This window comes from Quercus lobata, chromosome 2 (genome assembly GCF_001633185.2).
Source record: "Quercus lobata isolate SW786 chromosome 2, ValleyOak3.0 Primary Assembly, whole genome shotgun sequence".
Lineage (NCBI taxonomy): Eukaryota > Viridiplantae > Streptophyta > Magnoliopsida > Fagales > Fagaceae > Quercus > Quercus lobata.
The window spans coordinates 63,595,632-63,608,610 of record NC_044905.1 but is presented as its reverse complement, the minus strand read 5'-3'; the positions used below and the strand labels follow the sequence as shown (position 1 = coordinate 63,608,610).

At 35.4% G+C, this 12,979-nt stretch overlaps 1 protein-coding gene across 2 annotated transcripts in view; it reads left to right on the top strand.

Annotated features, from left to right (window-relative positions):
• Positions 1–718: 718 nt before the first annotated feature.
• The window catches only part of LOC115976180 (protein furry homolog-like), a 32,796-nt gene continuing 20,535 nt past the window's right edge, over positions 719–12,979 (top strand). The window contains exons 1-6 of one of the 2 annotated variants that reach the window (XM_031097326.1): positions 719–910; positions 992–1,133; positions 2,362–2,480; positions 5,773–5,818; positions 7,500–7,572; positions 7,698–7,755. In XM_031097326.1, coding sequence (XP_030953186.1) covers positions 1,038–1,133; positions 2,362–2,480; positions 5,773–5,818; positions 7,500–7,572; positions 7,698–7,755 — 392 coding nt within the window. In that variant the 5' untranslated portion in view covers positions 719–910; positions 992–1,037. Of the gene's footprint in view, positions 911–986; positions 1,134–2,361; positions 2,481–5,772; positions 5,819–7,499; positions 7,573–7,697; positions 7,756–12,979 lie in introns of both variants that reach the window. The other variant, XM_031097324.1, reaches the window with a different exon arrangement.

Sequence of the window (12,979 nt, the reverse complement as noted above, 5' to 3'; positions counted from 1 at the left end):
AAAAAACACTTTTTAATTTATTTTTTTTCAATTTATTTGAAATATTGATTAAGTAGTTCTTTAAATTTGTGTTTCATACATTTTATGGATAATCGAGGATGTTAAAGATTTAATTCTTCATTTTATTTTAAATTTAAGTTTGATTTCTATTTTTAATTATGTAATTTAATGATTCATATCAAAGATAGGAAACTATAAGATTGGAATTCTAATGTACAATTGAAGAGGAAGAGAAAAAGAACATTTTATATCTTTATACACAATAGCTTTTCCGTGCATCGCACGGGTTAGCGACTAGTTAATATATAAAGATAAAGATTATACATAGTAAAAATGATGAAAAATCTTAAATAAAAACTCTATTATTACATTAAATAAGTTACAAAACGTTTGCAAAGATGATTCCAACATAAAATTTAATTAAAAGAAAAAAAAAAAAACTTATTTTCCTAATCACAATCTAGTAATCTGCCTAAAAAAAACAGAATAAAATAAACTAAAATAAAGACAGAATATGAACGTGAACCCAACCGGACAGAATGATTCGAGTAACGAACCCGCTCGGTCGGGTATCAGCAATCGAGCACACATCGCTTATCTCTAAAATAATAAATAAATAAATAAATAAAAAAGAATAATAATAATAATAAAGAAAATAAGAAAAATGAAAAAAAAAAAAAAATTTGGGATTTGCTTATGTTGAAGCTGTAGAGGAAAAAGAAAACAAAAACAGAAGAAAATTGGTAAAATTGTATATATGAAGAAATGAAAACGAAAATAAGAAAATAGTTTCAGTTTTGTTGTTAATCATTCATCTCCGTCGGAGAATCGGAGGAGGTCTAGGGCTTCGTGCTTGCTAGACTCGATCCTCTCTCTCTCCCCAAAATTAAGGGTTCTGCAAATTCTTCAGGTACAATCTCTCTCTCACAAATTTTGGTTTAAATTTTGTTAGAAACTTTACTGATTGTTTGTTTGGGATGTTGAAGTGAAGGAATTGATGAGATAGTGTTGAGTGAAAAAACACGAGAGTTAGGAAAATGAAGGCAGGGAGCGCTGCTAAGTTGATAGTGGACGCCCTCCTGCAGCGGTTCCTTCCCCTCGCTCGCCGCCGCATCGAAACCGCCCAAGCTCAGGTCTCCTCTCCTCTCCTCTCCTCATTTCTCTCTATTATATGATGAACTGAGCACCACCACTCCATTTCAATAACTCTATTATCATTGCTTATAATAACATGACCTGACATGACATGACATGTCTAATTCACTGCAAGACAATGTTTGTATCTTAAAGCATTAAGATTTGTGATGAATTCTTTTTTTTTTTTTTTTTTTTTCAATGACCTTATGTTCCAAGTTGTTAACTGGTAGATACCAACTCATTTGGAGTAGCTTTCTTAATGCATAGGTGTGGGAGTTAATTAGGTGCGTTGCTTATAGGAAATTCCGAATTAGGCTGTATTTTGATGTAGCGCGCTGCTAGTTATAGGACGCCTCAACTTGTTTTCCTACAGGATTCATGTTCATAAGACGTAAGTTTTATGCTGATTGTCAAAAATATTTGGACACTAACAAGTTTGATCGACCATTCATGACTTCTGATTTTTTTTTTTTTTTTTTTTTTTAATTTTTATAAAACATGAATAACCAGAGTTTTGAAGATTTTGAAAGGACAATTCCTAATCTTAAAATCTTCTTCTTCAAAACCTTGTTGGATTGGTTGTCTGTAGTAGGCAGTCATTCTTTTTTTCTTTTCTTTTTTTTTGAGTTTTTTTCTTTGATGGATGCTTGTAATTTGGGTTTTTGATTGTTCTTGTCCCTAGCGTATACTTCTTGTGTACTTGGGTGTCATGTTTTTGATATTCTAATAACTCATTACTTATCAAAAGAAAAGAAAAGAAAAGAATAAGCAATTATTATTATGCGTCAAAATTTCTGCAGAAAGGTAAGATTATTCAGATTTTATTTTTTGGGATTTCATAGCTTGGTCTCAAACCATTATAAAGGAAAAAGTGTGTTAAGTGGGGTTGCAAGAGATAGAGGGTTCAAGACCCACAAGGTGCATTTGTAACTTACCAATAAAAAAAGGGTTGCAAGAGATATAAACCTTAATTTTTCCCCAATTTCATGGCATGTTTCCTACGTTTTCTGTACTGTGTGTATGATATAGATACCAACGATTTTGTTCTCAATGACCATTCATTTAAAATCTTACCAACATTATTATAGAATTGCATATTTTTTATATATTACCCCATGCAAAACTATGACTCTGAAAGCTGGCCAATGCTGTATTGCTAATATAGATTGATGCTCATCTATTGTATTTTGTATTTCTTCTTCTTGCTACTTGGGCAAATCACAGGATGGACAGTATCTTCGACCGTCAGACCCTGCCTATGAGCAAGTACTGGATTCCTTAGCCATGATTGCACGCCATACACCTGTACCTCTTCTAGAAGCTCTTCTCAGATGGAGAGAAAGGTGGGCCAAATCCCCATTTTTTTTCCCCTTGGTTTTCTTATATTGCTAATACAATCCATGTTGCTTACTTTTATTTTGTATATAATCAAAGGACAAGAGTGACATTTGACCTTTCCCCTTCTTCCTTCTTTGAACTCCTTCCCAATGAACCTAATGTCCACTCCCCGCTACACACTACTCCTTGTGATTCACTCTCTTGGTGAATCTAATTTGAAAGTTTATTATTAGTTTATTCTTTACACATGTAGATGAAATGGAAATCTCAAATATGTTGTAGGTAAATGACCCAATGTACAGCCCAATCACATTTTCAATCAATATAGGCTCATTTTTACTCAATATGACCTTTAAGCCAAGTGCACTCTCTTGGCGACCTCCATTTGATGTCATTTGTTGATTTTATTGACTCTCTTTCTTTGCGATTGTATTCTTTGAAAAGGGATTGTTCCCATCTTATTATGTGTCTTTATCTTTTCCTCTTCTATAAAATTTTTTTATTATCAGAAAAATAAAGATCTTTAAGCTTGTTACTACTTCAAAGCAAAGGATAAAACTTCGTAGAATCGTATTCATAGGTAATCAGGATGTTGAGAATTTCCTCACAAAACAGTTCAATGTCATCTGTGAAAAGGAAATATGAGATCTTCATAATCCCCATGTTTTGACCTCCTACATTAAACCCAACAATAAAACCAATTTCTACGTCCAATTCGCACTACTCATGGGTTAGTAGTTTGAAACGCCGCTAGAGTAGTAGGTTGGGATTCCTTATGTCAATTTGTTGGCTTTGGGATTGGAGATGGCAGAAGAGTTAGATTTTGGAATGATATTTGGTGTGGTGAGTCCCTTTTAAATAATATAGCATCACATTTACTCTTGTCGATTGGTGTTGCATGTGGAAGGGTAGTGGGTTACTGTGGATCTCTTATTGCTGCATTGTGCAGTTGGCCATAAACTGTGGTCTATTGTCTTCTCTATTTAGGAGTTATTGTGGATTATGTAGCGTGGATGCCAAATTTGACCTATTAATGCTGATTGATTTTGTTGGATTTGATTGATGCTGATTGATACTATTTGATGGATTTGATTCTATTTTATTTTATTTCTCATATCTCTTATGTAATCTTGTTATGAGGTTTTTTTTCCCAATGTCTAATGTGATTTTGGGAGCTGTTTTAAAGGGTTGAAAATTCACTATTGTAGATAGTTGGTTCTGGATTAATGAAATTGGGTTGGAAGTTTTCTTCTAGTGCCTTGTGGTGATTCCAAGCTAACCCATTACTTGGTGTTGGTTCCAAGCAACCTTAGGTAGTAATTACTAGTTTTTATTTTCCTCAAACCCTAGGTAGTGATTAATAGTTTCTATTTTTCTAGTTTCATCCTTGGTAGTGATTCCTAGGTTCTATAAATTTTGTTCTTTTTGTTTCCTCCAACTCTAAGTTCCCTTTTAAGATTTTATTGTCCTTCTGTTTTGGTATGTGTGGTATCTGAGCAAACCACGATCTAGTCTCTAGGAAAGTCAAGAAAGCCACCATAATTGCTACCCTCCTCAATTGACCATCACAAGTTCACAACATAGTCAACCTCCAAAACCTCAAATCAACTCCAAAAACCTATCCAAAAAAAAGAAAAAAGAAAAAACGACCCTCAATTACCTCCAAAGCCAGCTTAAATCCAAATTCCCCATAATTCATTAAGAAATAAAAAACACCCTCAGCATTGCCAACCCAATCTTGCTGCAACCTACAATAGAGTGGCAAGACCCATCCTAAACACCCCAACCAGAGATTTTATTCGTCACAAATCCAGAGGGTCCAACTGTCATTCAACCATGAACCAATTCATGTTGAGTACATTACCCACCCAAGTCATCGTTGTCAGCTATAAAAACCACAATCGAACCTCAATGAAGGCCAAACCCATTTCAAATCACCTTGAACTCGATCTGGCTTCACCAATTGAGCCCAAGACTTTGGCAACACCCTATAACCGAATTCCCTGCTGTGAGGTGACTTGCCTCATGAAGCTAACCACCTCTACTCCTATTGTCATCAAAGTCCTGTTCTCAATGCCATCTTTGACTTCTTTACAGGAGCCACCTAGGTCATGTACAAAAAAAGCCTCCTCATTGCAAAAGACAAGCTATGTCACCCTTTGGTTTTGAAGCTGATGGAGGTTTCAGAAATTTTTTTTAAGTAAGAAAATTCAATTGAGATTCAAGGGAGCAACTCTAGTACATGGAGAATATACGAAGGAGATGCCCAAGCAATTAGAAACAAAAATAAAGTGAAAATATTAGAAAGGCTAATGAAAGCTCAAGGTATCCAGGAACACTAGACAATCCACAATAGAAAAGGTATTAGAAGTTGAATTCCATTCGTATAAGTCTTTAAAAATAAGAACTTAAACTCAATCAAGTTTGGCTCCTTTCCCACAAATTAGTGAGCATTTATCTCTCCAAAGACTCCACATCAAGCATGACAGAACAGCTTTTCAAATCCTTCCGTTACCTCTCTTACCAAAATGTACCTTCCAACATGATAATAACTCCATCATAGAGAAAGGCCTTCCCCAAGAAACGCCAAACAAGTAGAAAACTAAGACCAAAAATCTTGAGCCACTGCACAGTTGAGGAAAAGATGAGCTACACTCCCATCATGTCTTTTACACATAAAACAACAATTCAAAATAGTTTTCCCTCACTTAGATTGTCTATAATCAACGTCTTCCTACGCACCATGGCAAGAAAGCCACCCTTGGAGCTATACAAACTTCAAATGCTCTGCCAAGGAAAAGAATTCCCTCCTCTGCTTAAAGCCTTGTGTTGCTTTTCATTCTCCTCCTTGTTTTACTCTTCTAAATATGTTTGATCATTTTATTTGATAGATTGATTATTCTTCTCTTTGAGTACAACCCGGATGTACTTGGTTTTTTTTAAAAATAAAATTTGTTATTACTTATAAAAAAAAAAAAAAAAAGGATATCAAATTTACAAGAGATGCAACCTAACAACCCCATAGGGAACCATCCAATGTCTTTGTTGTCTATATATCAAATGGCGAAAGAATTTGATCGACTACAATGAATGAGGAATTTTAACCTCCTATGTTATTGTTTTCATGCATATAAGAGTTAAAATATATTGTTGATAATCTTCATATATATATATTTTGGGTTAACATAAAAATGGAAATGGCATCACTCTAGTAGATGATCCTATCACTGTGATCTTATTTGGTGTTTGTATTTGGATTATGAATTTTTTTTTTGTGGGTTTTTTTATTCATTGCAGTGAGTCCCCAAAGGGAGCAAATGATGCATCTACATTCCAAAGGAAGGTTTGTATTATGATTAGTAGCTTGTAAAATTTATTCCTATTAGCAGACTCATTAATTTTTTGTTGTATTTAATGTATGTTGACAGTCATGAACCTGTTTCACTAATGCAGTTGGTTCCCTTAATTACTAATGATCATTTAAAGACGTCATTATCAGAGTAGTTTTTGTAAACTTGTGACTATATGACTGTACAGAGAGATATATTTTAGAAGCCTAAAGAAACTCCCAGACCCTTTGTCTTTATATATATAAGAGTTATTCCTTCATCACTGCAGTCAATGAATTGGATTCTATCAACTGAATAGTCCTACTCCCCCCCCCCCCCCCCCTCTCTCTTTTTCCCCTGGGCACTGAACAAAAGTTTGCCACTGGATCAGATGTGAACAATGGAAGCATTAATTATAACCAACAAATGCACTTTGCAGATACACAGTTAGAGCATAAAAATAATTAAAGTCGTGATTAAAAAAAAAAAAAAAAAATCTGATAATGCTATTCACTGATATGGACATGCTTATTTTGGCCTTTTATTTGACACATAATGTTAACTCGTGCTAGCGCTCTTGTAGCAGTTATATAAATTTTGTGTAAGCTCATCATATAGGGCACATCTAGTAGTGTTCTTGTCTTTGTGGATAGATTCTCTAGGATTGACTTTTCAGATACACAGTTAGAGCATTAGAATAATTAGTCATGATCTTATCAAAAAAAGAATAATTAAAGTCATGAGTTTTCAAAAACTACTCTGATACTGCTATTGGCAGATATGGACATGATAATTTTGGCCTTTTATTTGCTATGTGATTTTAACACATGCTAGTGCTTCTGTAGCAGTCATATCACATTAGTGTAAGCTTATTGTCTAGGGGACATCTATGAGTGATCTTGTCATTGTGGATGGATTCTTTAGTGGTTGATTTCTAGACCTAGATTTTGAATCAAAAGGTTGGGTTTTTCATTTTTGTCTTTTAGAGCATTGTTGTCCCTTTGTGAAGCTATTATTATCATCCCTTTGAGTTTTACTTATATTATTTTTCAATTATCAGAAGAAAAAAAAAAAAGATTTTTGTTTGATTTATCATATCATGGCTTAGTCCAAATGTTGGATTTTAGTATTCTATTGTCTTTGTTGCTTACCAATGTTGACTTTTTTGAATTGTGTGTGCCTAGCTATTAGTCACTAACAGTTTAGTTTATGATCGAAGAAAGAACTGCTTAAATGCAGTAGAGGGAAAAAAATTGGTTGAAGGCAATGAGATGGCTTTATGTCCCTGCAAAATCATTAGGAAAAGGATAGATGGGTGTTGTTTATCCATTTGCTTACTTAGACAGTGAGCTAATCTATTTATTTTTAGTTATAGCTATCATGAGTCTGGACATGAACGCATTTCAATCTAATCCTTATTCTGCATTTTTTTCTCTGATTGGCCTCCAATGGGTTAAATCTGCTAGAATTAAGATGGTGACACTGGTATTTATAAAAACAGATAATTGCTACAGCTGTTTTCTTTGTTAAGACTATGTTTATAGAAGACATCTGGACAAACCTTAATTATCTTTTGATTGTGAAAGACCTTTTTTTTTTTTTTCTTTTTTTTTAATGCATATATTGCATAATTGTTTCATCCGGATAAGTGTGCTTTATTGATTCTTGATTTTACATTGTCTTTATTTGGGTCAGCTTGCAGTGGAGTGCATTTTTTGCTCAGCATGTATTCGCTTTGTGGAGTGCTGTCCACAGGAGGGACTTACCGGTTTGTAAAGTTTATATATGCGTATATATATATATATATATATATATTTGGATATATTATTATGCTGTTTTCCCCTTTAAAACGGTAATATCTTGTTGTGACGTATCGGATTGTGCTCATTACAGAGAAGCTGTGGTCTGGGCTTGAGAATTTTGTTTTTGACTGGCTGATTAATGCTGACAGGTAAGCTGCTTTAAATGGGTGTGGGAACTTATAGAGGTTATGTGCTCATTCTTTTTTCTTGCATATTAATGACTGTTTGTGATAAAATTTTGGACTTCCTACTTCCCGAACGAATGTGGTTATTTCATCTTTAGGTTAAAGATTCAACTGAGTTTGTGTGAGCTGTATCTACTGTACATATACTAGGCTCTAGCTTTCATTAGATATCAGTGCAAGATTTCTGGACATTGACACATTTAAGCATTTGAATGAGCTTATTTTCATTAGTTTATCAAAGCTTATTTTGTTTATTGTGTAAAAGTATAACTGTACCTAGAAAAAAGTAATGCTTTAAAAAGCTGTACACAAGGCCTTAGTTATGTGGACTATCCAGAGTAAGAAGAATAATTGGACTTTCAGTGGAGTTGAAATTCTTTGTAACAAGCTAAAATCCTTATTTTTGAAACCCTTGTATGTTTTGATGGCTGCTTTTTGTAGCCCCAACTCCTTTTTAGATTTTTACGCTCTAATTGAATTTTCACATGTAATTTTTTAGAAAAATTTCTCCAAGAGCCTTATAATAGCTCAAATGACACCTCTTGGAATTTTCAATAGAGATATTAAAGGTTCCAAATTGGAAAGCACGGGTGAGCCGATTGGTTCAACGCACTCGAGTCCAATACGCATGGACGTGCCATGTGGCCATGGACGCAGATGCACGTGCGTCCATCACCGAATTTTTTATTTTCTGATTCGGGCCAATACGGTCCGATTCGGTCCAAAACAGGCTCCGAATCGGTCCGATATAGGCCAAAATAAGTGTTAAAAAAAAGGGTAAATTTTTTTGTCAAAACACACCGTTTTGACATCCTAGTTTAAAGAAAAAACCCTAAACTCATCTCAAACTCTCTCTGACTCTCTCGTTCTCTCCGTCTCCTCTCTCTCTCTCTCTCTCTCTCTCTCTCTAACCCACGACTCTCTCTTTCTCTAACCCACAACTCTCTCGTTGCTCTTAAATTGGTATATATTTACCATTATACGAAAAAATATGCTTAGCAATATATAGAAAATATAAATAAAAATATATTAAATAATTTATTAATAAACGTATCCCGCTGCACTCGCACCCTACTTTTTCAAAAATTGCCGAGTCGCCGCACCACACCCAAATCCGAATCCGAATCTGCACCTGTGCTTCCTAGGTTCCAAGCCCCCTTCCCTCATTGTTGTAACTATTGAATTATCAATTTTTTTTTAAAGAAAAATCTCTCCTATCACATAACAAGAACAATATTGAGTGTCCATGAGAATCTTTGCTTTATTGTACAAGCCTGCAATTACTAATTGGGAAAGAAATGAAAGACAAACTTATGAGAGGAATATCTACCTTAATCATATTGAAAGAAATATCTACCACTATATCATCATGATGATTTTCTAGATCAAAGATACGCTCTAATGCTATGGAACATATAGTTAGTGACACAATCAAAGAAAACAAGATGAGTGTTCCTGCCGTTTTTAGACTTAAACCCACTCCAATGCAAAGTGTGTGATAATGTTAATACTCAGCTTGATTTATTGGAGGCATCAAGAATGCCCAATAACCTCAAAGGTAAAGCTTCAAGCATGAATTGTAATAATGTTAGGCACTAACCTAGTGTTGAAATGGAAGTACAAACAGATATTGCTAGGGCAACAAGAAGAGCATACTGTAGCGTTTACAAAACATGCTGGAATAACAGAACCATGTGTAGTAGATTTGATATAGCTTGTTGAAGAGTCAGTTATGTTGCTTACTCTTGAGAAGGAAGATTTCCCACTGCTTGATGAGGAGAAAGTTCAGTTAGAGAACAACAAATCATAGGGTACATTTGTTTTGAATAGTGAGTAGATGCATCTACTACTGATCCAGTCTCTATGTTGCTTGAAGTTAAAAGGCTTGATGAAGTGGAAAAGATTGATACAATGGTGCTTCTTGTGGCTCAAGATAAGGCTGTATCATTTGCAATGTTGGTTGCACACAGTTAAGTTGTAAAATATGAAGATTTAGAGTAAAATGTGAATAATGAGGAAGAGAAGAATAGAGAGACAAAGAGAAAAGAAAGAAGAGGTTGAGGGCATTAACTTATCAAGCCCACACCTTAGCATATGTTTATATTAGGGTTTAAAACACGATTACAGAAATACCCTTATTAATATGCTAAAATAAATGACGACTAGAACTAACTCTAACACTCTCCCTCAAGCTGGAGCATACACATCAAACATGCCCGGCTTGGAAGTCAAACTTTGAAAGAACAAAGAGAGTGACGATATGTTTCTTCATCAATAAATCCTAAATGAAGTGACAATGCACCTCAATATGTTTGGTACATTCATGAATCACGGGATTGTTAGCAATAAAGATGGCATCTTCATGAAATGACAATCCACCTCAATATGAAGGAGAGATTGAACCCATAAACATCTTAGAAGCAGTGTGAGCCATAGCTCTATACTCAACTTCAGCAATAGAACGAGCAACAACATTTTGCTTTTTACTACACCAAGTAACAAGATTGCCACCAACATGGGTACAATAACTAGAGGTGAACCGATGATTAGAATGATTACTAGCCCAATTGGCAACACTAAAACCTGTCACATAAAGAGAATGAGAGGGCTCTTACAAAAGTCCGTGCCAGGAGCCCCTTTGAAATAACCCAAAATAGGATAGATAGCTTCATAATAAGGCTAATGAGGAGCTTTCATAAACTGATTAACCACTCCAACCACATAAGTAATGTCAGGACGAGTAACCCTAAGGTAAATTAACTTCCTAACCAAGTGGCGATATCGACCAAAATCACTAAACAATTCACCTTGCTCCTTATCAAGTTTGACAGTGGATTCTATCACCAAAAAAAAAGGTTTAAAAGTGGAATCCATAGGAGTATCAGTAGGACGAGCACACAAAAAACCAGTCTTGGTCAAAAGATCTAGAACATACTTCTGTTGAAACAAAAATAAACTTTGGGAGGAACAAGCAACTTCAATCTCGAGATAATAGCGAAGAGTACCTAGGTTCTTAGTATGGAATTGTAGACCCAAATATCTTTTTAAGTTAGTTATACCAGCAGAGTTACTTCTAGATATTATAATATCATCCACATAAACAATCAAAACAATAGTGCTAGTGGAAGAGTGACGAACAAAGGCAGAATGAGAACGCTGGAAACCATACCCAAGTACAACAACACTAAATCGATAAAACCTTGCACAAGGAGATTGCTTCAAACCATACAATGCCTTACGGCCCTTACTTAATTGACAAACAAGGTGTTCACTACCAGAAACAACATACCCAAGGGGTTGATCCATGTATACTTCCTCTTGAAGGTCTCCATGAAGGAAAGCATTCTTGATATCAATTTGATACAAAGGCCAAGAGTGACTAACTCAAAAGATAGTAGGATCCAAATTGAATGTAGGCGTGCCACAGGAGACAATGTTTCTAGATAGTCAACACCATATGTCTGTGTGTAACCTTTGGAAACCAATCAATCGTGCCTTAAGGCGCTCAACAAAACCATCAGGGTGGTACTTAACAGTGTATACCCAACGACAACCTACTGTGTGTTTGCCAGGGGGAAAGGTGGTAAGTTCCCAAGTTTGATTCTTGTGAAGAGCACTCATTTCCTCACCCAAAGCACGTTTCCATCCAAATGAAGACAAGACCAGCTTATAAGATGAGGGAATAGAAATAGAGGACATAGTACAAGCAAATGAATGCAGCCAAGGTGAGACAAGGTTAAACACGATGATAGGACACAAAATTTGCAGTTGGATGTTGAGTACAAGAACGTTTACCTTGTTGTAGGCAATAGGAAAATCATCAGTTTCTAGAAGACGGGTGGATAAAGTAGGAAACCTCGAATGAAGAAGATGTAGCATCAAGGCCATATGACACAACATGCCTATCCTGAGATCACTAATAAAATTGCAAGGGAGGATTAGGCTAGGAAGCCAAAGGTTTTGGAGGAGGAGAAGACAAAGGTACTAGAAACGTAGGAGATGGGAAGGAAACCTCACCCTCATGACTAGAGATAAGATCATGTGACATACATTGACCACGTGAAGAAAAGAATGGGGTGAACTCAAAAAAGGTGACATCAACACTCACAAAATAGGGCAAAACTCAAGACTATAACAATAGTTGCCTTTCTGAGTGAGAGAGTATCCAAGGAAAATACACTTATGAGCTTGAGGAGAGAGCTTATCTTGACCAGGATCCAGGACATGAACAAAAGCAACACAACCAAACACACGAGGAGTAAGTGGGAAAAGAGAAAAGTAGGATATAAAAGTGAAAACAAAGACTTATGATTTAAGATATTAGAAGGCATACGATTAATAAGATGGCAAGCAGTAAGAACAACATCACCCCAAAAATGTTTTGGTACTTGCATATCATGGAATAACAAGGTGTGAGCAACATCTAGTAAATGACGATGTTTTTTTTCAACCACCATTTTGTTGGGAGCTACGAGGACAACTAGTCTGATGAATGATACCACGATCAGTACAAAAGGAAATCATAATAGATTGTGTATACAGTAGCGCATTATCAAATCAAATAATCTTGATGCGTTTATTAAACTGGAAAAAATTTCATTATAGAATGTGGAAAAAAATGAGGTAGTTCAGATCTTCCTTTTATAAAAAACAACCATGTCGTTCGAGAATAATAATCCATAAATATAACAAAATAATGGAATTCATTCTAAGTAGAAACACGAGAAAGGCCCCATATGTCTGTATGGATTAGTTCAAAGGACTCAGATTGGTGACCATGACCACTACTTGAAAAAGAACTACGATGATGCTTCCTTAACTGATGGGACTGAATAGTTGGTGGAGTTTACCATGGTGTGTGGGTGGTGATTTCAATGCTATTTGCTTTCCCTCTAAACGTTTGGGGCTGCAAACTTCACTTAGAGTATGCACAAATTTTCTGATTTCATCTCCATTAATGGTTAATGGATATCCCCTTGGAGGGTGGCTGTTATACTTGGTCCAATTCATTGTCCAGGTCCAAGATACTGTTGTCTCTTTTGTCAAGAGTGTGAGGAACATTATCCTAATATTCATCAAAAATGGATGGTAAGAGTGTTGTTGACCACTTTCTGATTTCTCTAGAGGGTAGGGATATTCATAAGGGACGTAGGCCATTTCAGTTTGAGAACATGTGGTTTCAGGTGGA